At 45.5% G+C, this 21,863-nt stretch overlaps 2 protein-coding genes across 4 annotated transcripts in view; both read right to left on the bottom strand.

Moving 5' to 3' along the window:
- Positions 1-21,863, bottom strand: part of LOC147709891 (uncharacterized) — a 493,797-nt gene that overhangs the window by 254,504 nt on the left and 217,430 nt on the right. The gene's annotated exons all lie outside the window — the stretch shown is intronic.
- The window catches only part of LOC147709890 (uncharacterized), a 259,661-nt gene continuing 245,739 nt past the window's right edge, over positions 7,942-21,863 (bottom strand). The window contains exon 4 of the mRNA XM_086928330.1: positions 7,942-16,876. Within this exon, the coding sequence (XP_086784456.1) occupies positions 10,988-16,876 (5,889 nt within the window). The 3' untranslated portion in view covers positions 7,942-10,987. The remainder of the gene's footprint in view (positions 16,877-21,863) is intronic.

The following is a 21,863-nucleotide window of genomic DNA, read 5'->3' as shown; positions in this document are numbered from 1 at the left end:
TTTGAGAAGTCACTCAAAATGTGCCCTAATTTTTCATTCTGCAGCACTAATCATACTTTCTATGGCAAAATATACCCCCTCATGTTGTTTCTTTTTAAATTAAATGTTTTAAGAGTTACCACTTTATTCCAATCAAGATGGCTTCAGGTGTGCCATACCTTTGTAATAAGTAGGACTGTTAGCGCTCTAGTTGTTCTTTAGAACACTCTAGGAGGCTGCAGTAGAACACAAAGGAATCAACTGACAGTCTCTGTCCTTGTTGGATGTACATGTTTTACTGAGAATGTCAGACTTCATTTTCACATGACTGAGAAAGATAATGTGAATTTACAGAAAATATGCTTTCAGTTTAGCTTATAGATCCCCTTCCAAACCACTGTGGGAAAATCATGAGATATTAGTTTTCTTTCAAACAATATTCATGATATCACAGCAGAAGGTTTTTTCACATGGTAAAATCACCTTAGAACCCACCACAATTCCTAAAACGAGTATGGTACCATCAACAAATGATTTATAATGTAACTAAAGTCCTAAAACCCTCTATTAACTACAATGCTTTTTAATGAGGTGCTATCATGTATATTGGTCCCAAGATGGCTGCCAACACTTCTTGGATGAAGTGCTGGCAGCCAATCAGATCAGATGTGTGGTTAGGCTCCGCCCAGATATATATCTTTTTTTGAACCTAAATTACTCAAAATCCACTGGAGCACATATATTGAGACCTAGCAAAGGCACATCGGGCTAACAGTCCCTACAATTTTGCCAAGTTTCATGCAAATCCATTCAGCCGTTCGAGCTAAAAGTGAGGCCAACCGCCCTATGGAAATTAACATGGGAAAAACGCGTTTTGGGACCCCCCTTTTTTCTCGGCCCCCCCTTGATGAAACCCCCCCAAATTGTCAGGGGCTGCTCAGAAACAAAATGTTCCATTTTCCTGAAAATTTCAGCCAATTCCGTCCACAAACGCCAAAGTTATTAGACATAGAATTTTCAAAAATCCCATAGAGAAAAAATCCTAACTATATATACCTACTGGCGACCGCCAGTAGGTAATATATATATATATATATATATATATATTACCTACTGGCGGTCGCCAGTAGGTAGTTATAGTTAGGATCTACTTTCCATAGGAAATCCGCAACATTCTATTGGGAATAACTTTGGCGCCGGTGAACGAATCTTAGCAAATTTCTCCATAAAATGGCCGGCTCCGCTCCTTCCCTGAAAGTTTGGGGGGGATTCGTCAAGCGGGGGCCGAGATAAAAGGGGGTCCCAAAACGTGTTTTCCCCATGTTAATTTCCATAGGGCGGTCGACTTCACTTTTAGCCCGAACGGCTGAATGGATTTCCACCAAACTTGGCAAAATTGTAGGGACTGGTAGCCCGATGTGCCTTTGCTATGTCTCAAGATATGTGCTCCAGTGGATTTTGAGTATTTAGGTTCCAAAAAATATATATATCTATGGCAGCGCCCCGGTACGCGCACCGGGGTGCGCCCCGGGCGCGACCCGCGACTTGCGCACGGAAAGCTGATTGGCTCTCGGATGTCTGTAAACATTCGAAACAGTCCGGAGCGGCTGCCATCTTGTGTCTCGGTAGGATCGAGACACAAGAGGTGGCCAAAACAAAGGGGAAAATGACCATAAGGGGGCAGGGTAGACCCCCCCTGACCCCCTAGGTTTGATATGGGGGCTATAAGCTATGGAACGTCCAGCTCCAGTGCTGAACGTTCCATTGCGCAGGTGAGGTTCGAAAGTCCAACGGCCGACGGCAGCACTCCTGAGGTAGTGGTGCCGTCGGCCGTTGGAATAGGCGCAGCTCCTAAGAGGATAAAAGGGCCCCGCAGGGCAAATATATATATATATTTTTTTTGTTTTGCGCGGGGGTGCGCCCGGTACGCGCACCGGGGAGCGTACCATGAGGAAAAAAGAATGACAGAGTTTTTTAAAAATGAAGCCTTTTTTTATAAATTGGAGGTAGTTCTAAAAAGAACTGTTTTTTTACTTCTTTTTGTTGTTTTATATTTTTTTGTAATGTTTTTTGAAAATGTTGTACTTTTTTTGGCTTTTCAAAACAGTTTTATATTTTTTTTGTATTTTTTTAGGGGGAGAAACAAAAAAAGGGAATTGAAACCGGCTCAACTGGAGCAAAAACCAAAAAACGGAAAAAATTACTTCTTTTTGGGGCACTTGTGATTGTCACCAGCAAGGACGATGAGCTTTACGCTCTTTTCACCATAGACGATAAGCTTGCCACATTCAGTACAAGTGATTTTAAAATCAGCAAATTGTTGCTGAATACAAGGCATCATCTCTGATGTTTCTGGTCCCGATGAAGTGGGTTCGTTTCTTTGGGAGGTGATCCTTGAAGACTGGGGGAGGTTACTGGCCAGTTCCCTGAGCTCTGCACGATAATAGTTGTTAGGGTGCTTACCGATCATATGTCGAATCATGTTATTGTTACCAAAGGAATACTTTTTGTTTGGGTTGCCCCTTGAGAGTTGTTCCTTACAGATTAGGCAAGTTACCTTGGCCGCATTCACTTTTTTCTTTCCCTCTGGGAGTGAAAAAAACTCCTATACAATGTGTGACTTGGGCTTGTATGGGGTATTTTTTTCAGGCAGCCATCTTCTCCCATCCTCCTCTTCCTCTTCCTCCTCCTCCTCTTCTTGACCACCAATGTACTGTTGTGGTGGTCCTCTTGGTGGTTGTGGTGGTGGTGGTGGTGCAGATTCTCCAGCTGGTGCAGCTACAGTAGCCATTAGAAAGTACAAAATAGTTCTCTCTCTATTACTGAAACAGGTCTTCCACAGTCAAAGGACAAAGTCAGAATAAGGAAAAAAGGTGGGGTCTTTCATCATTTGTGAAATAAAAGGCCTGAACCAATGAGAAGTGTTATTTTCAGGTCACAAGACCAGTGATTTCATCATTATGGAAGTAAAACTGTTCTGCACCAATTAAAAGTGTTATTTTCAGGTCACATGACCGACGCGCTTACGCGACGCGCCCACGGGCGCGCCCCGGGTCGCGCCGCGTAAGCGCCTCTGAAGTTTACGTTGCACGATCATATTCGCTCGAGTGCTTCCGGGTGCGCGTACGCGCTTAAAATTCTTTAAAATACAAATAAAATATAGGATTCATTAATTTTCAAAAATATTACATTTCATAGCTATAGACATTTGCTATTAACCAAATTTTGAACTTCAAAGAAAAAAACATTTTGGGGCCTTATATATAGTTAGGAATTAGCATTTAAAAAACCTATGAAATTCAATGAAAAAACCATAGGTTTCACACCAGTTATAGTTAGGAATTAGCATATAAAAAACCTATTAAATTCACTGAAAAAACCATAGGTTTCACACCAGTTATAGTTAGCTGCAAATTTTACTGACATAAAACCATTGAAATTCCACGTTATAGTTAGTTGGACTCACTATAACTTGCGCGTGTAATGCACTGCTGATGACGTCACATATTACATCACTCATGACATGGTCAGTGACATCGCTATCTATAACTGGTGTGAAACCTATGGTTTTTTCAGTGAATTTATTAGGTTTTTTATAGCTAATTCCTAACTATAACTGGTGTGAAACCTATGTTTTTTTCAGTGAATATATATATAAATATATATATACACACACAGTAAAATAAAAATAAAATTAAACCTACAGAAAGGTTACAATTAGATATGTGAACAACAGACTTAACACCCAGAATGAGAGATACCGAAGGAAGTACTGCATAACGGCACCCAGCTACAAAGTCACACAAATCAGATAGCACATGCCTTATTTCATTGGGCTGTTGACTAAAATACACAAAGTGGCAGATAGCCATCTCATTACAAATCCACCATTAGGTGCAGTCTGCTATAACATATAGAGTGGAAATCGATAATGTGCACGTCATTAGCCAGTGCTTCTGACTACTTCGCACCAGCATGCTGGCAGAATAAACACTCATCACTCCAATGTACATAATGGGAAATACGATCGCCCAGTGGCAATGAAGTGAAGGGAGTGAATATTATGTACATTCAGTTGACAAGTGGCACAGAAAAACAAACATATAGTGACATAGATTCACCTTTAGCTGTTAAACGATAACCGGAATAGTGGGCTAAATAACTACTGTCCCCAGGGAGATGGAGGGGAAGCCGGAGGAAGTGGCAGAATGAGAAGCAGAAATCGCAGAAAATGGGACATTCACAGATTAACAGCTTTTTGTGAAAAAAAGTTGTGCTTTTTGCATGCAGTTCACTGTAATTATAATTAAAAGAGTTCAGAACTGTTCTGGGTGTGCTCGCATGCCGGCTTACCTGCTGCTCTGGCAAAGGCTGTACTGCTGAAAAGGGCAGATGGAACGGGTCCCAGCAGGTCTATACTGCTTGCAAGACCGGCAAACAGCTGCTCTGCCCTGCCTCGCCTAATGCAGCTGGTTATGAGGTAGAGGAAGGAGAGGCACGTCATCCTCGTCAGCCCTCCCCGCTCCGCCCCAGCTAAGCTCAAAGCAAATCAGAGCAGCTGGTTTGGATGAGGGCGGGCAACAGAGCCTGCAAACAGCCTAAAAAGCCCAAATAATACTAAAGGGCTACTAAATTCTGCCGCAAGCATCACAAGCTACTCACAGGGTCTCGACGAGCTACCTGTAGCTCGCGATCGACCGGTTGGAGACCGGGGATATAAGGACTGTCACTTGACTACTTCTCAGGAGAGGTCCTTTTCCCAGATTATCGCCCTTGATGCTGCCGGAGACGGTCTCACCTACTGCCAGCGTGCTTCACACTTTATGGATGCTACATCCCACCTGAAGCTGATTAAGCCAAGTCCCGGAGGAAGACTGACTGACTGCTTCCGCAGTGGGTATTTGCCCGTTGTTGGGAATGCTGTCTTCATGCCAATTCTGAGGAAGACAGCCCTTTCTGTCAACAAGGTATGCAAGTTGCGCTAACGTTAATGCTCTCACAGTATAGTGCATAGAAATAGGCATTAGGGTGTTAAGTTCTAGATGAATTTTAAGGACATTTTAACAATGCTAAAAACATTTATTTTATTCTCATTATTTATAACGTGCCTCATTGCTTTTATTATATTCTGTGAAGTTGCTTTAGAAGTACTGAGAAATATCTTGTTCCTGTAATAATAAATACTTTTAAAGTAAAGTGTTCATTCTGCATAGAAAAGTGTGTATGTGATTCTTTGAATACCGAAATAAGGTTTGTTTATGTTTTCACAGTGCCCCTTTTCTCTTCATGGGATTGTTAGTAACCCAAAAGCAATACTTCTATGTCAATTACACACTGAATAATGTTTTGCGAGGCTACAATTACTTGTCTATCACATTCATCTCTAGTGCACTGAGCCAAGTTCACCTTTGCCACCTGTGGGTGGGAAGCACCCCTTGTGGAGTTACACCAAAGTCGTAACTTACACAACACTTTAGGGGATTCTCAGGAGAACTGGTGACATATCCTTTGAGGTTTCTAAGGAGACCTAATGTCACCTCTTTGTAGGATTCTTAGTAGAACTGGAGATGCATCCTTGAAGGGTTACCAGGAGACCTGGTAAAACCTCCATTAAGGAGTCTAAGTAGACCAGGTGACACCTCCTTGAAAAATTCTCGGGAGTTCTGTTGAAAGGTCCAAGAGGGATTCCAAGGAGTTTTGGTGACACCTCTTTGAAGGATTCTCAAGCAACTTGATGAACATTTCAACAAGGTTGGGTTTATGTGTGAGAACTGGTTGACCGTTGACCAGAATCCTTGAAAATTGTCACTAATGATTGGTAATGCTTGCAGAGGCATCCGAAGAAGACCTGGTGACACTTCCATGAAGAATTCTGACTTCCATGAAGAGTTTAAGCCTCCATGGAGGATTCTCAGGAGACTTCATGGCAGGTCTTCTGAGACCTTCTTTTTACTCAAAAGCCATTAGCTAACTTTCACAAAACAGCTGTCATTGAGATCAGCTTTGACATTCTGTGATGTCTCGATAACTACAGTGAAGAGTCTAGCTGGCTCTAGCATGCTCACCTCAGTGTAAAGTACACACATCATTCACAGAGGCACAGACATAACAATCATAGTCCAAGTTAGGTACACTAAATCAAGAAAATTAGAAATCAGAGCCATGTGCACTCTCAACTCTAACCAAAATGAAGAATTAAATGAATGGAGCCATCTAATATCCCCAAGGGATTCCAGGGAGATGTACCGCTTTACAAACAACGGTCAATCACAAGGGGAGTTATTTTAAACAATCATTATCAGGATGTCATCTAATTTATTAAGACAATACTCATCACAATGCATTAATTAAATGTTTACATGTGAAAAACAGACACAAAAAATACATCTCTTTTAGACCTGCTTATAGATCTCTTATAGGCCTGCTTTATAGATCTCTTATAGGCCTGCTTTATAGATCTCTTATAGGGCTGCTCTATAGATCTCTTATAGACCTGCCCTATACATCTCTTATAGACCTGCTTTATAGATCTCTTACAGACCTGCTCTATAGAGCTCACAGAGACCTGCTTTATAGATCTCTTACAGACCTGCTTTATAGATCTCTTACAGACCTGCTTTATAGAGCTCTTACAGACCTGCTTTATAGAGCTCTTACAGACCTGCTTTATAGATCTCTTACAGACCTGCTTTATAGAGCTCTTACAGACCTGCTTTATAGATCTCTTACAGACCTGCTTTATAGACCTCTTATAGTCCTGCTTTATAGACCTCTTATAGACCTGCTTTATAGATCTCTTACAGACCTGCTTTATAGACCTCCTATATACCTGCTTTATAGATCTCTTATAGACTGCTTTATAGATCTCTTACAGACCTGCTTTATAGACCTCTTATAGTCCTGCTTTATAGACCTCTTATAGACCTGCTTTATAGATCTCTTACAGACCTGCTTTATAGACCTCCTATATACCTGCTTTATAGATCTCTTATAGACTGCTTTATAGATCTCTTATCAACCTGCTTTTTAGATTTCTTCTAGACCTGCTTTATAGATCTCATACCTGCTTTATAGACCTCCTATATACCTGCTTTATAGATCTCTTACATACCTGATTTATAGATCTCTTATAGACCTGCTTTATAGATCTCTTATAGACCTGCTTTATAGATCTCTTATAGACCTGCTTTATAGATCTATTGTAGACCTTCTTTATAGATCTCTTACATACCTACTTTATAGATCTCTTATAGATCTGCTTTATAGATCACTTGCAGACCTGCTTTATAGATCTCTTACAGACCTGCTTTATAGATCTCTCACAGACCTACTTTATAGATTTCTTATAGTTCTGCATTATAGATCTCTTACAGACCTGCTTTATAGATCTCTGACAGACCTGCTTTATAGATCTCTTGCAGACATGCTTTATAGATCTCTTACAGACCTGCTTTATAGATCTCTCACAGACCTACTTTATAGATCTCTTACATCTCTGCTTTATAGATCTCTTACAGACCTGCTTTATAGATCTAATTGATCTGAATGGTTGGTCCTTCAGGAAAGGATCTGCTATTTTCCAGAAGAACAGTGAACTTTCTGAGACATTATAAATTGTTTAAGAATGTATAATGTATGAGTGACTTACAAACTGTTCAAGGCACAATATGATGTAAGTGCTGTTCTAGTAAGGTATGCCATTCTGCTCATTTCAGGAATGTGTGTAGTGTAAGGGAATGGTTGGACATGGCTTATCAATGGCCAATGCATATATATGAAGCTGTTGGATTTTAATTCTATATCAGATGAGGTTATCATCAGACACATTTCATTAAGGTGAATAATGAACAAAAACTTGTTGGGCCAGTATTCAAGGTTTAATAGGTTGATGATCCATTTATTGTTAACAATGCCTTTTCATTTCTTGTGCTCCCGAACACCAGTAAAACAAGTATCTTAGGCCAAAGTCAAAATAAGCTTTATTCGGCTTTTGAGAGTAAAACCATAAAAGCAACAAAAACAAATACATAAATACAAAAATAACTCAGCATAACATTGCATAATTAAAAGGGAATACATTTAACTCAACTAAAATAGTTTAACCAAATCAAGGATTCAAAGCAAGTCAGTAACCCCAGATACACAGAGTCCCCCTTTTTCATCCAGTGTAATAGTGATTTGGTACTCGGGAACCAGGGTAAAAGTCATGCAGGTCCCAAATACAGATGGAACCATCTCTGAGTTTGGGCTGGGTAGATCGCAAAAAGGGGGTAATGTTCCTACGTTTGAATTTGATTAAAATCAAGTCCCCCGAAACATTTTTGGGCAGATGACCAAGCCACCCCACCCTTCTGACACTCAGTATCCCACCATCTAGCGCGGATGGTAATGGTCTATTGTTATTGAGCCAATAAATGGCTTTATTCAGTAGGTCCTGGTGTGATTCACGTGTGCCTGGGCTGAGTGCCGGGACCCCAGAAAGAACGGTGACATATGGGGCGGCTTCAGGGGGTAGATCAATGCGATGCCCTCTTTCTACTGAGTTAATAGGAACTCTATGTGGGGCATATTCAGGATTCAGAGTATCACTACGACCAGATAGAGTGGATGGTATAACAGGGGAGTCACAGGTTTGAGGTATCCTAGGAGCATTGTTGATACACCTTTCCTGGATGTTAGCGGGGATAGAACATGTAGATATAACAGCATTTCCAGGAATTGGATTTGACCTTGTTACAGATTTTTCAATCCTGGCCAGCCTGTCCCCCAAATCATTGATTTTTGCTATCAATGGAGATAGAGCAGTGTATAATAGTCGCTCAATTTGGGCCAAAAGAGTCAATTGTAGGGGGGATACAAAGTCATTTGGTCGGGTCTCAGCTTTATCCAACGTTGATGAGGCTGGGTTGGGGCCAGGTAAAAAGGGGCTACAGTTATTGGATGGAGAGAGGGTAATAAGAGGGGAAGCCTGGGGAGTGCTAATTGTTTGATCAGTGACTCTGGTCACAATGGGGGGGGTAGAAGCATCCGGGATATAGTTTGTGCCGCACAGTGCGTTCAGCTCTTCCCAGATGGACATAGTAGGTGGAAGACAGGATCCCGGGGACCAATGTAGATAGTAAGATGAATAAGTGGCTGTACCTTCTCATATGATGGGGCCGAGAGTGGTGGCCCGTCCCGTCCTCCGAGGGCCACAGAGGGCCCGCCCTTTGCCCGGGCTTCGCCCGGCGCCGATCCGCGCGCGGTCCCGCGACGCGGGTGCTGGTGTCCCTTTTCAAGCGCCTCCTGGCGCGGGCTTCCCGTCCGGCGGCGTGTCCCGCCGCTAGGGCGTCTGGGTAGTGTAGTTTTGTCCAAGAAATGCCCCCCTCGCACTGTGGCCGCTGGTCTGTGCGTGCGGCGGCGGAGGGGATCGCTGGAGCTGCCTGGGACCTGGATGTTGGGCAAGGTAAGCCCCCAAGTGCGTCTGGACCCCCCGCTCCCCGCTCCTGGTGTCCCTTTTCAAGCGCCTCCTGGCGCGGGCTTCCCGTCCGGCGGCGTGTCCCGCCGCTAGGGCATCTGGGTAGTGTAGTTTTGTCCAAGAAATGCCCCCCTCGCACTGTGGCCGCTGGTCTGTGCGTGCGGCGGCGGCGGAGGGGATCGCTGGAGCTGCCTGGGACCTGGATGTTGGGCAAGGTAAGCCCCCAAGTGCGTCTGAATGTGAATGATTTTAGTAACATCCTGATTTATTGTAAAAGGGTATGCACGTGATACCTCTGTTTTGCTCGTGCATATATGCACACATATATATAGTCACATATTTTTGGGCAGAGGCGAAAACATAGAGCAATGTACCCTGTTACTTTGTGAAAAAATCCAGATGGACAACAAAGGAAAATAGACTGTTGCACAATGATCACATTTTTTATGTTATCTAGGATTAATCATAAATTGCTATTAAACTTCAACTAATGAGCAATTAGAGATTGAGTTTTAGTTCTTTTTATCACAAATTAGGAGGATTGTCTTCAGGACTCATTTTGTAGTGCACAGTACAAGTAAACTATAGCACTCATGTATTTCAAAAAGTACTTGGGTCAATAATAAGATGAATTCTAGATAATACTCGTTTAAAACAACTTCTCTTTGATTCACATTGTTGAAAAGAGTTAAGAAAAATAAAAGCAGAGTGCATATTTGCCTAATTTTCCTCCTGCCAAGCAGCACCTGGTCACAAATAACCTAATTATATTCCTTTGAGGCGTTGTACTCTATGGGTGTAAGTAAAATAAATATTAACATATAATGGACCATTAATTGATACTAGACTCATACATAGAAGATATCATAATGATGTAGTGTATGAACTCCAGGCCTAGAAAAGTACAAGATATTACAACACCAATGTGACGTTTCAAAAATCAAGTCCTATGGTGGCCACCCTCAGAGATTTTCTATCGGATGTGTAAAGCAATCTTCACATCTTTCCGGGGGTATAACTTTGCAACAGTGCCACTTGCAGCCCAGGCAGTATCCTCTGTGACAAACATCAACTTCCCTTCTCTCCATGGGGGCTCACCATCTATTTATGGGATTAAATAAATATAATCTTTTCTTTATGCTGAACTACACAACATTTTTGATGCTTTCAGCACACTGTGTACACAATGGAAATAATATCCTGGAAAGTCACACTGCTGTTCTGTGAGTGGTCAGAATAGTAAAATCAATTGTGTACCATCAGTTCCCCTTACATAGAAAGTGGAATTGGTGAGACACCTGGGATTTCTCGGACATGCGGTGGATGTGGCTCAGATTCTGATACTTTTAGTCTAGCTTCATGTTAAAAACAATGACTAGAATTTGTTTTACACAGATAAAAGTAGCAAACTAAATAGAAAAATACATATATGGCATTACATTGTGTTTAAAATAGTTTTTCCTTGATTGTATGTTATATGCAATAACACAATTGAAATGTTTACTAATTGATTATTTTTTTCTCTTTCTATATTGAAATAGGCAGAATATTCTAACATTTCAGTACAGGGGATGAAGACTTCAACTGCTTCACACAAGTTCCCATTGGTTGTAGGCTATTCAATAAGGACTCCAAAGGAATCACCCCTCCAAATGTTATGAAAACATGACGATAGTCTATGGATTTAAACCAATTTTTTATAAGAACCCCTTCCAGAAAGTCTGTGTCTGTGCCTTTTGGAAATGTTATCTCTAAGTCATCTTCCAGTTTCCTGAATTGTATATCTTTTATTTCATCATTACCCACAGTTCCAAAGTAGATCATATCCATGGCCTTGTCTTTAGAGAAGTTGTCAATTCTTTTAAAACCAGTTGTCTCTCGCATGTAATAAATGTCACTTCCTTCCCCGCCATGGAGAACATCAGTGCCCCCCATTGGCAGAATAAGGTCACTTCCGCCTTCACCGCTTAGATAATTGTCCTTGTCGCTTCCTACAAGGATATCATCGTAGCTGGTCCCAAGCACATTCTCCACACTGAAGTACAGATCGCCTTCAGCATCGGCACCCGTGCCAAAGCCCAAGCCTAGGTTTACCAGAACTCCAGTGTGATCTGTGTGGTTCCCCCCGAAAAGTACGGTATCAGACCCAGATCCCCCATAGACTTTATCCGAGCCTGGCCCAGGATAGATAACATCATCCCCGGCTCCAGCCAAGATATAGTCGTCTCCCTCTCCTCCATGGACCTCATCATCCCCAGTTCCACCTGACAGGTAGTCGGTCCCATCAGACCCCTGAAGAAGGTCATTGCCCCCAAGTCCATAGAGCACGTCAGCGTCATTTCCACCCATCAATGCATTCTTCAGATCATTTCCCATGATGGTGTTTCTGTTCCGTACTGATCCATATACAGTTGGAATGGTGCGAAGATGGCCATCAGACAGGTTCAGGTGGAAGTCTGTTGGAAGATCCTTGCAATCCAGAAATAAGGGCTGGATCTGAAAGGTTTCCTCAGACACTGTAAACCAAACCTTGTCTCTGCTCTGCATTATCAGGTGTCTCTGCTCTTTATGCTGAATGTATCCTTTTAGCTCACATGTCCACCTGGCTGCAGGTGGTGCACTAATGAGCATATCTGTTTCTGATAAACGTGATATATTGATAGCCTTGAACTCCACATCAAAAATAAGAAAATCAATACTTTGGTCTTCTGCAAAATTATCAAGAACATATCTTCCTTGATGTTCTGTTTTGAGGATATACGTATCTTTACCACTGAGACCACTCATAAAGGCGCCCCCGCTACCAGGGTCGATGAAATTGTCCTTCTCGTTTCCCCATATTGCAACAAACTTTGCGGGACCAATTATCTTTGTTGCACTTGAGTAGACACCAGTACGAGCGTCAATGGTATCAGGATGGCTATCTGATGTAGAATAGTCCACGGCATAGACATGGGGTACAGTTCCGTTCCCAAGCTCGAAAGTTATCCCATCCTCTGTCTGGATCCATAGATGTCGGTTCTGTTCAGACAGGTGCCAATTTTGCAAACGGACAGCACATCTCCTACCCCTGATGATGACGTCAGGTGAGTCTGCAGGGTTTGTATATCTCAGTGTGCTAAACTTCTCTTTCAAAAACAAAACATCAGGCAGGCTGTCTTCTGCATAGTTATTGATAATAGCAGGTTGCTCCGTTTTGCAATCAACAGTGTAAGTGTCACGGCCATCCCCTCCCTTTAGGAAGTCCCCGTCACCACCAGCAAAGAAGTTGGGTTTTCTGTTGCCCGTGAGGACATCCTTGAATGATGACCCCATGACAGTCATTATGTGCTCATTCCCTGGAATGGTGTTTAGGTCAAGGGTCACCCCTGTCTCCGAGTCATGGAAATCCATGATTAACGGCACAAGCTTGGGTTCAGCAGTCGTGTTTGACACCTGGAAAATAACAAAGTCCTTGGTTTGGAACATGATGTGCTGCCATTCCCAGCCCAACTTCCATCCCTTGATAATCACACAGGCCGAGGAGGCAGAATCCCAGACCTTGAGAGAAGATGTGCTGACAACGGCTACTTTTACATTTTTATATTCAGCAGCTATTTGAACAGTGTCTATTTCTCCATCTGAAGCTTGGTTGTTGATTGTGTCACAGGTCTCTTTCTGTTCCAGTACATACATGTCTTTGCCATTGCCCCCCGTGAGAAGGTTGACGCCCTTCCCACCCTGAAGCACGTTTCCCACATCATTGCCTAAAATGACATCATTGTAATCACTTCCTTTAACAAAGACGACTCTTTCCCAGGGAGAGAGCTTCAGGTTTACATTGCACCCTTGTCTCCTGTCTCTAGAATAATCCAGGACTGTCACTTCTAGGGTGACTCTCCCATCCAGTAGAACTTTCCCCACTTTAAACAATGCACCGTCGCTACTTTTGAAACTCAAGTGTTGATATGATTCTCCCATAAACCAGCTCCTGATGACTATGTGGTGATTGTTGTTGTAGAACAGCTTCAAGTCCTGGCCTTCTTTCCTTGCTGATATTTGGCTGAACGTGATGTTGATTATTAGAAGATCCATGGCCTGGTCCTCTGCCTGGTTACAAATGTCTGTGTCTCCACCGTCCTCAGGGATGAAGTAGACATCTTGGCCATTTCCACCGTGAACCAAGCTTCTCTGTGGCCCCAGAAAGAAAAGGTCATTCCCGTTGTTGCCAAATAGCTTGTAGAAGTATGTATCGAGAGAGTAATGCAGGCCTGGTGGCTTTCTTTGCTGGACTGCATAGAACCGGTTAGGTTTTGAGTTGCCTGCGTAGGTACCATGCAAAGAGCTTTCATCTGGCACCACTGAGCCAATCACATCTTCTGTCCTCACTGCGAACCACAGAAATGTGGCTGATTTCTTTACAAATGCAACCTTAACTGCTTCCCCAAATCCTAAAATGATGTCCACTGTTTCGCACCCTCTCTGGAAAGGGTACTCTTTGGGCAGTCTTGCAGAAGTGACTGGGTCATCGATGGTTACGATCATAGAGTTGTGGTCGGTCAATTCAACGTACAGATTGCCTCCATAGCCAGAATCTTTCCCCTGGGTGAAGTCTATCACGTTGTGACACCCGTCACCCGCCCTCTGCTCATCGAGCTTGAAGTAATTATCGGGGGTCTTCAGCTCATCTACCAGCTGCATGCTCTTTCTGTGCTCCTCATCTAGTTTATGGATCTCACTGATTGTATGGAAAATGTTAAACTGATTTATTATTTCCACAAAAGAATCAATAATGTCCCTGACAGCAAGAACAATTCCTTTTAGGACTGCCACAAAACGTTGCCCACCACTGGCGTGGGGCGGCAATGAGTCGAGCTCGTGCTTGATCTCATGGTATAAAGGATCTATCGCCAAGCGGATTATAGTCAACGCAACAGTGACTGGCAGCATTTTCGGCCCAAGCAGGCTGGTTACTAATTTGGTTCCATCCAAGGCGGCATCCACGAAACCAATGGCACTGTCCTGCTTAATATCTTCATATATATTAAATGTGGTAAATGCAACAGAAAGAACTGGAATGCTTTTGGCTGCTTTTCCTATTGAAGACAGTGAGTTAGTAAATTTAGCAGCGGCGACCCCTTCCAGCTTCTCAGAGATCTTCGCAACCGCCTGCTTTGAGGTGCTGCTGATGAAGTCGTTGACGACTGCATTAACACCTGAGAGTTCTGTTACCCCGTGAACGCCCTGCGCCACCATGACTCCGCCCTCCCAGTCCCGCCCTTGGGAGAACATCTGGTTTGCTGCTTGGAAGCCCATTAGAGTGCCGTAAATGCCCAAACCGTGATTAATCTTGCTGGACGTAGAGTGAACGTCGCTGAAGTAGGAGTGCATGAGCTCCTCGGATTTTGAAGACCCTGCTTCTCCGGGGATAATGATCTCTTTGGTCATCAGGGGGTCTGCCTGGCTCTGTAATCTTAACTTCAATCCACCACTGTATTTCTCAAGGGATTTGACTTTCCGATAGTCCGAGAGATCTCCATATCTCTGATCCGTCATGATGTCTCTGATTTTTTCCTGTAAGTGCTGCTGATCTTCTGCTGTCTTCAGAAGTAACTGTGGCTGCAGACTCCTCCCGCGCACTCCCTCTTGGAATCCTTGCATCCGACCCACATCCTTCTCAGACAGAGGTCGTATGTTTCGTCTCATGCTAGTATCAATGTCTGTGTTCTGTGTTGGTAAGGTGTTAAGGATGTCTGTACGTAGTGTCTCTATGAATTCCTTTGAAGCTTCCTCAGCATTGTTCCGTGGTAAGGTGCTGAACCTGCCTTTGTATTTCCCTTTAAGCCACAGCTTCATAGCAGCCAAGGTATCAGCATGTACCTCAGCAGTGGGTTCATGTTCCAAGCCAATGGCTGCTTTGTTACCCTGCCAAGTCCCATCCCTTGCCATCGGATTGCGGTATCTAAAATCTGACCATGAGGAGGTGGAATCCCACATCAGCCTGTTGGTGACAAATACTCGCGCGTTACGAACAGGTTCAGAGATGTGCGTTGCGAGGACAGCCATGCCATCATATATGTTGATGTTGTTGCTTATCACCTCATGGTTTCCATCAACCCAATTTTTAGCCATTTCTACAAAGCCAGCTTTGTTCCCCATGTTCCCCATATCGGGGTAGGAGAGTTTGTCCAACATGTTCTGATCTACAGCCACACCCTGTCTCAATGCGCCGTAATATTCAAAGTAAAGCTTATGTAGATTCATTCTGTAAACAAAATCTTTGAACTTGTAATATACATGTCTATTACGTAAGTTGAAAACAATGTAGTTTCGTAACCCTTTGAAGAAGTTTTGTGGATTGTTATCTGTAAATGCGCGCTCCTCAAGGTTTCCCCAGGTTGTTTTCAGATTGAAATCATTTTCAATAATACCTTCCTTCCTTAATCGCTCTTCATGCCTGAGTAAGATCTCTTCTCGAATCCTGTTAGTGCGGTGGATGATCTCTTGAATGTTGCCCCGCAGATCGTCCATGCCCCGGACTGTTCTCACGTTACTCATCTCAGTCGTCCCATCCGGCCTGTAGACAGGGACAGACTCTTCACTCGGGGTTATCTGTGCCTCGCCGGAAGCAAAGAGGGCTCTCACTTTGCTGTCAATGATCTCACTGAGGGCAGCATCGTCAATCTCATAAAATGTCCCCTTGTCATTCACGAACAAAGGGTCATTCCACGGCCTGCCTGGCATAAGAGGCTCTATTTCAGAAAGCTGCTTTTGCTCTTCATGCCACTGGTGACTCTTTCCTGAGCCGTCTGTAGTCTCGTGAAGTTTGTTGTCTTCCCCTAGGTAGAATGTTCTCTTGTGCTTGGGGCTGTGATGGCTCCAGAGCTCGGACGCCTCTGACTCTGCGGTTCTCTTGGTCCCATCAGGTAAGACATAGGTTGAAACAGTTCGTGCTGAGACAGACCCAACTTCCAGCCCCCCTTCCCGCATGTTCACCAGAAGCTCCTCCACAAACTGCTTCCCTTTGGCCCCCACAGCATCACAGGACACCAGGCTAACTTCTCGGAGGGTCCTACTTTTCTTAGACATGTGAAGCTCTGCTCTCTCTCTTGAAAGGGACAGAAGGGAGTCCGCTAGTTGCTTCGAAGTCTTCCCACCCAACATAAAGTCTCCGCCTCTCACCGCCCCGTGGCCTACAACAAGGAGCTTGGTCTGTGGCGACAGCTCCACGGTGTTGGCGCCCCTGGTGCGGAGAAGAGTAAAGTGCCGCGTGTTCTCATTCCATTCCATCAATGTCCTCTGCCTGGTGGACCCGCTCTCCTTCTGAAACAAAGATTCACCGCTGGTCTTCACCGTCTCATCGGACCCAAGCATAAGGATGACTTCATGGGTCACCCCTTCGACCTCAGGCAAGCTTCGATCTCTTTCTGGTGGCTGGCTCTCAAGGAGTTGCTTTGCTATCTGTGGGAGAGAAAAAAATCTCATTCATTTTCTTTGCTGCTAAATCAACAGTCACAAGACCCTCTCAATCAAAGGAATGTCTTTGAATTTGAAAACCCAATCAAGTGTTTGTAAACCTTAGTTTGAAAAATGATAATCCTGGTACAACTCATCACTTTGCTATGTATATGCTACCAATCGGGAGAGGAAGGGAATGGGGGCAGGGCGGAAAGAAAAAATAAATAGGAAAACACTTACCTGGGCCAGCCGGTCCCCACCTCTTTTCCATCCTCTTCTTCCTATCTCGGCTGGCTGCAAGAAGGAGCAGGAACCACCTGGGCACCCAGGCTCCCCATAGCCAATCACCAAGCTGCAATGCAGCGTTGTGATTGGTCTAAGCGCCGAACCACGGTGGGGACCACGGGGACTGTGAGGCTTTGCATATTCCTGTCCAGGATGCGTAATGCAGCCTATTGGGGAGGATGCAAAGAGCGCAGGACGGTTTGGCCGGCCCAAGATGGCCGGTCAAGCACTCCAGCGTACTTAAGGAGTGCAAACCCCTCCTCTCCCCGCTCTGGCCAGCCCCGCCCACCCTGAGAGCCACTCACTTCATTGGGAAAAAGAAAATGATATTAACGATACGTTATTATAATTTTCTTTTTCCAATTGAAGTGAGTGGGGGGACGCTCCTCCGCCTAAGTGTTAGAGCCGCCACTGTAGACCACCCTCCTCTCTTCCTAGCATTTCTTAGCCCAGGGAGACAGTAGTTCTTGTCCAAGTCAAAACCGACAATGATGTGGCAGGGAGCCTCAGGAGGACGGAGGAGGATTCCCCGGGGGCACCAAAGAGCACAACTTCCCTCTGTATCCGGAACAGTCAGTAGGGCTGGGCATGCTGGGAATAAGAGGCCCAGAAGACGCCAAGGGAGGGGAGACGCCCGGAGAATTCGAGTGCGGAGAGGCGAGCACTCAAGGCGAAGAATCGAGAAGGACCACAGAGGAAACAAAGACATGAGTGCAGAGACACAGAGACAACGGCAAAGAAAGACCAAAGGCTGTCGAACTTAGAGAGGAGCAGAGACCAGAGACGTCCCCTGTGAAAGGCGTTTTGGATGAGGCGGCCGTGACCTCGTCACTGGGTCACGGCTTCAGCCAAGTCGTTGAGGGAACAGGGAAGCGGCTGGGAAGTTGGCTATAAAACTAAGCAGCCTTCACGGGTCTATACAGGGGGAAGAAGGGATCGGGAAGGGTCTGCCTTGCACATAGAAAGCATAATATTATTTCTTTTCCCATTTGACTCTTTGCTTTTATTTATTTTGCAACCGGTAAAACCTGGATGTACTATAGTCAAAGCCCAGGTCGGGCCAGAGAGGACTAGGGACCAAAAAGGGAACTTCTGGAGTAAGAAGCACCGTATGGGTTCCAGATAGATACCCTGTGAGGACAAACAGCAGAAGAAAAGGTAAAGTATAAGGAAACAGGTAGATAGGAAGGTATACACCACCTAAGAAGGCTGTACTGAACGCCTCTCTTTCTCTTCTTTTACCGAGGGGACGTCACCACCTCAGCCGGACAGACCAAGGAGTGGGAGACCGGTAGAACACCCGAAGAACAAAGGAAGTCATGACAAATCGAGGAAGCCGATTTCTTGGGAACATTTCCGTTACAGTTCTATGCAATAAAACCAATAAATACCTCAAGCATACCTATCAGTCGTCCGTGGTTATCGGGCAGGTGACAGTTGGTGCCAGAAGTGGGATCTGCCCGGACCACCACCGCCAAAACCCCCAAGGAAGCATGTCCCAAGCCATTAGCCTCAACGACATGATGAAGCAGTTGGCTGAGGGCCAATGTCACCTTCAGCTTGTGGTAGAAGGCCAGAGCACAGAGGCACAAAAGGACAGAGAACATTTGCAGGAGGCTCTGCAAGCCGAGGCAGGGCTTATTGCACAGAATCAGGCCGTACAGGATTCAGCCATCCAAAAACTCACAGAAACCATTGCTAGCAGCAAAGTCCATCCAAATGTCCCGAGTTCGGTACTTCAGAAGTACCAGCCTGGAGAGGATCTGGACTTCTTTTTTACTAACTTTGAGAGGGTAGACAGCACCGCTCAATGGCCGGCAGACCGGTGGGGTCAATACATAGCGCCCTTGTTGTCCGGAGAGCTCCAGGCGGCTTATTAAGTAGCAAACCCAGCAGGCACCGCCCCTTATGCAGCAATCAAAAAGACCATATTGGAACGGCACGGCTATGATCAGGGACATTACCGCACCCGGTTTAGAAAAGAAAAGTGGCAACCCCAGGACAACCCACAAGCTTTCTTTTACCACCTGCAGGACTTAGGAAACCGTGGCTCCAACCACACACCTCTACCATGGAAGAAGTAATGGACCGAGTACTCCTAGAATAGTTTGTGGTGGGACTCCCGATGGCTACCAGGGCTTGGGTGAAACAACATCCAAACCTCACCATCACCAGTGATATCGAGCTAGCGTGTGCACACCAAAGGGCGCCGGAGTTACTGGCATTCACTCCATGCATACCCACACAAGCCATCCACAGATGGAGACTCTCGTCTCCGGCCCCCTCAGCCCCTCTGCCCAGACCACTAATCGACCAACGATATCTACTACGACTCATCCAGAAAGAAGGAAACCAAGGACCTCAGTGTTTCCAGTGCTCAGAATGGGGGCATATCGCACGTAATTGCCCAAAAAAAGCCTCTCCAGTTGAACCCATGGATATCAGATATACCAGAGGTAGGGGACTGTGGGCCGGAGAAGGGAAAGAACCGTATCATCTCTTTCTCTCCGTGAATGGAGAAGAGACAAAGGTCCTCATAGACTCAGGCTGCCGGCATTCAGTCCTCACCCGTGAAAGTATACAGGCGCACCAGTGGCAGGAGGGGGAGAAAGTAACCATACTATGCGTACATGGTGACCAAAAAACATACCTCGTGGCTATAGTGACGCGTTGGAACAAAGTACAAGAAGGGCCCATCAGAGTAGGAGGGATTCCGCTTCTGGTTGAAGAAATGAACATAGGGACAGACTATGCAGGCTTCCCCGCCCTACTGAACCGAGCCATCGAAGAAAAGGACAGCCTGATCTGGCTACGAGAGGCCCCTCTATCCTTGGCAGAGATAGGTGGGGGTAGGTATAAAAGGAAGAAGGCACGTAGGGAAAAAGAGAACAGGGGAAGACATGCGTGTTGAACGGGTCAACTGATGCTCCTTCTATCTCCACAGGTATGGTTGAGAACTCCGGACCAACACCCAGTTTCAGGGCAGCCCTGAAGAAAGAGCCCACCCTGGGGAACGCCTGGGCCCCAACATCTCAGGAAGAAGACCAACAGGTAGGCCCTTGCTTTGTGGTCTCCAGGGGTCCGCTCTACAGGAGGGTAATAAAACCCACGGGGACCATCAAACAGCTTCTTGTTCCCCAAGGCTATTGGAACCAAGTCCTCCGCCTGGCTCACAACCAGGTGGTTGGGGGTCACTATGGGAGAGAGAAGACAGAGGAATACCTTCTCCGTCGCTTCTATTGGCCAGGGGTCTTTATGGATATCAGAAGGCATTGTGCAGCATGTCCATGCTGCCAACTCTGCAATCCCCTGCATGTCCCGCGAGCACCCCTACAACCTTACCCATTATTGAAGTCCCCTTTTCCCATGTAGGGATGGATCTTGTAGGTTCTCTAGTTACGTACGCAAGGGTTTGTAGGTATATACTTGTATTAGTTGATTATGCCACACATTACCCAGAAGCTATCCCCTTGACTAGTATCACTACTAGCAGTGTGGCACAGGCCATGATAGGATTCTTTAGTCGGGTTGGTTTCCCCCACAAACTACTTACAGACCAGGGAACACCCTTTATGTCCCGACTGATGGCCCAAATCTGTCACTTGCTGGGTGTACGTCAGATACGTACTTCTGTATATCATCCCCAGACTGATGGTTTAGTAGAGAGGTATAACCACACCGTCAAGACCATATTAACCCCTTCACTGCGCAGATATTCCGCCGCAGTGCTAAGGGGTCGGGGCGGCCGCGCGGCGGCCGCATGCTGGTGACGGAACCGCTCCGTCACCAGCCGCGGTTGGGCTGTGCTTGTGACGGAGCGGTTCCGTCATGGCCCCGCCCGCTCAATAGATCGCTCAGCGCAGGCGCAGAATTCGCGCCGCGCATGAGCGGCGAGCGGGCCATGACGGAACCGCTCCGTCATCAGCACAGCGCACCCACAGCTGATGACGGAGCTATTCCGTCATCAGCGTGCAAGGGATTAAAGAAAACTGTTAACCACACAGGGAGAGACTGGCATAGACAACTCCCACTGACCCTCTTTGCTATTAGAACTCTTGCTCAGTCCTCCACTGGATACAGACCCTTTGAGCTGGACTTTGGGAGGCAGCCCCGAACCCTGATAGACATGGCTGCGGAAAGATGGGAGGAGGAAGAAGACGAGGGAAAGACCCTTTTAGACTATGCCGTAAGCCCCAAGGACCGTTTGTACTTCCCGTGGGAGGAAGTCAGACAAAACCTGGACTCGGCCCAGCAGAAGCAAAAGAGGGGATACGATAGACAGATGACCTTAAGGCAGATCCGAGTTGGGGACAAGGTGTTACTCCTTCTCCCCTCCTTGGACAATAAACTTCTAGCCCAGTGGCAACGTCCTTATACAGTCCTTGTCCAGGTCATTCCAGTCACCTACAGAGTATCAGTCCCTCACATGGGAACAAGAGGGCAAGTCTACCATGTCAACCTGCTCAAGGAATCGGTAGATACAGGGGTACAGGCTACAGACCCTCGTCCACACATGCTGATATCCAATAGCAACCCTTTAGACATTCCCTTCCCGATAGTGGACACTGAAAGGCGTTTCGGATGAGGTGGCTGTGACCCCGTTACCAGATCAAAGCTTCAGGCAAGTCATTGAGGGAACAGGAAAGCGGCTGGGAAGTTGGCTACGAAACCAGGCAGCCTTCACGGGTCTATAGAGGGGGAGGAA

This window comes from Lissotriton vulgaris, chromosome 6 (assembly GCF_964263255.1).
Source record: "Lissotriton vulgaris chromosome 6, aLisVul1.2, whole genome shotgun sequence".
NCBI classification, from domain to species: domain Eukaryota; kingdom Metazoa; phylum Chordata; class Amphibia; order Caudata; family Salamandridae; genus Lissotriton; species Lissotriton vulgaris.
The sequence above is the reverse complement of the archived record's forward strand: the minus strand, read 5'-3'. Positions and strand labels throughout refer to the sequence as shown.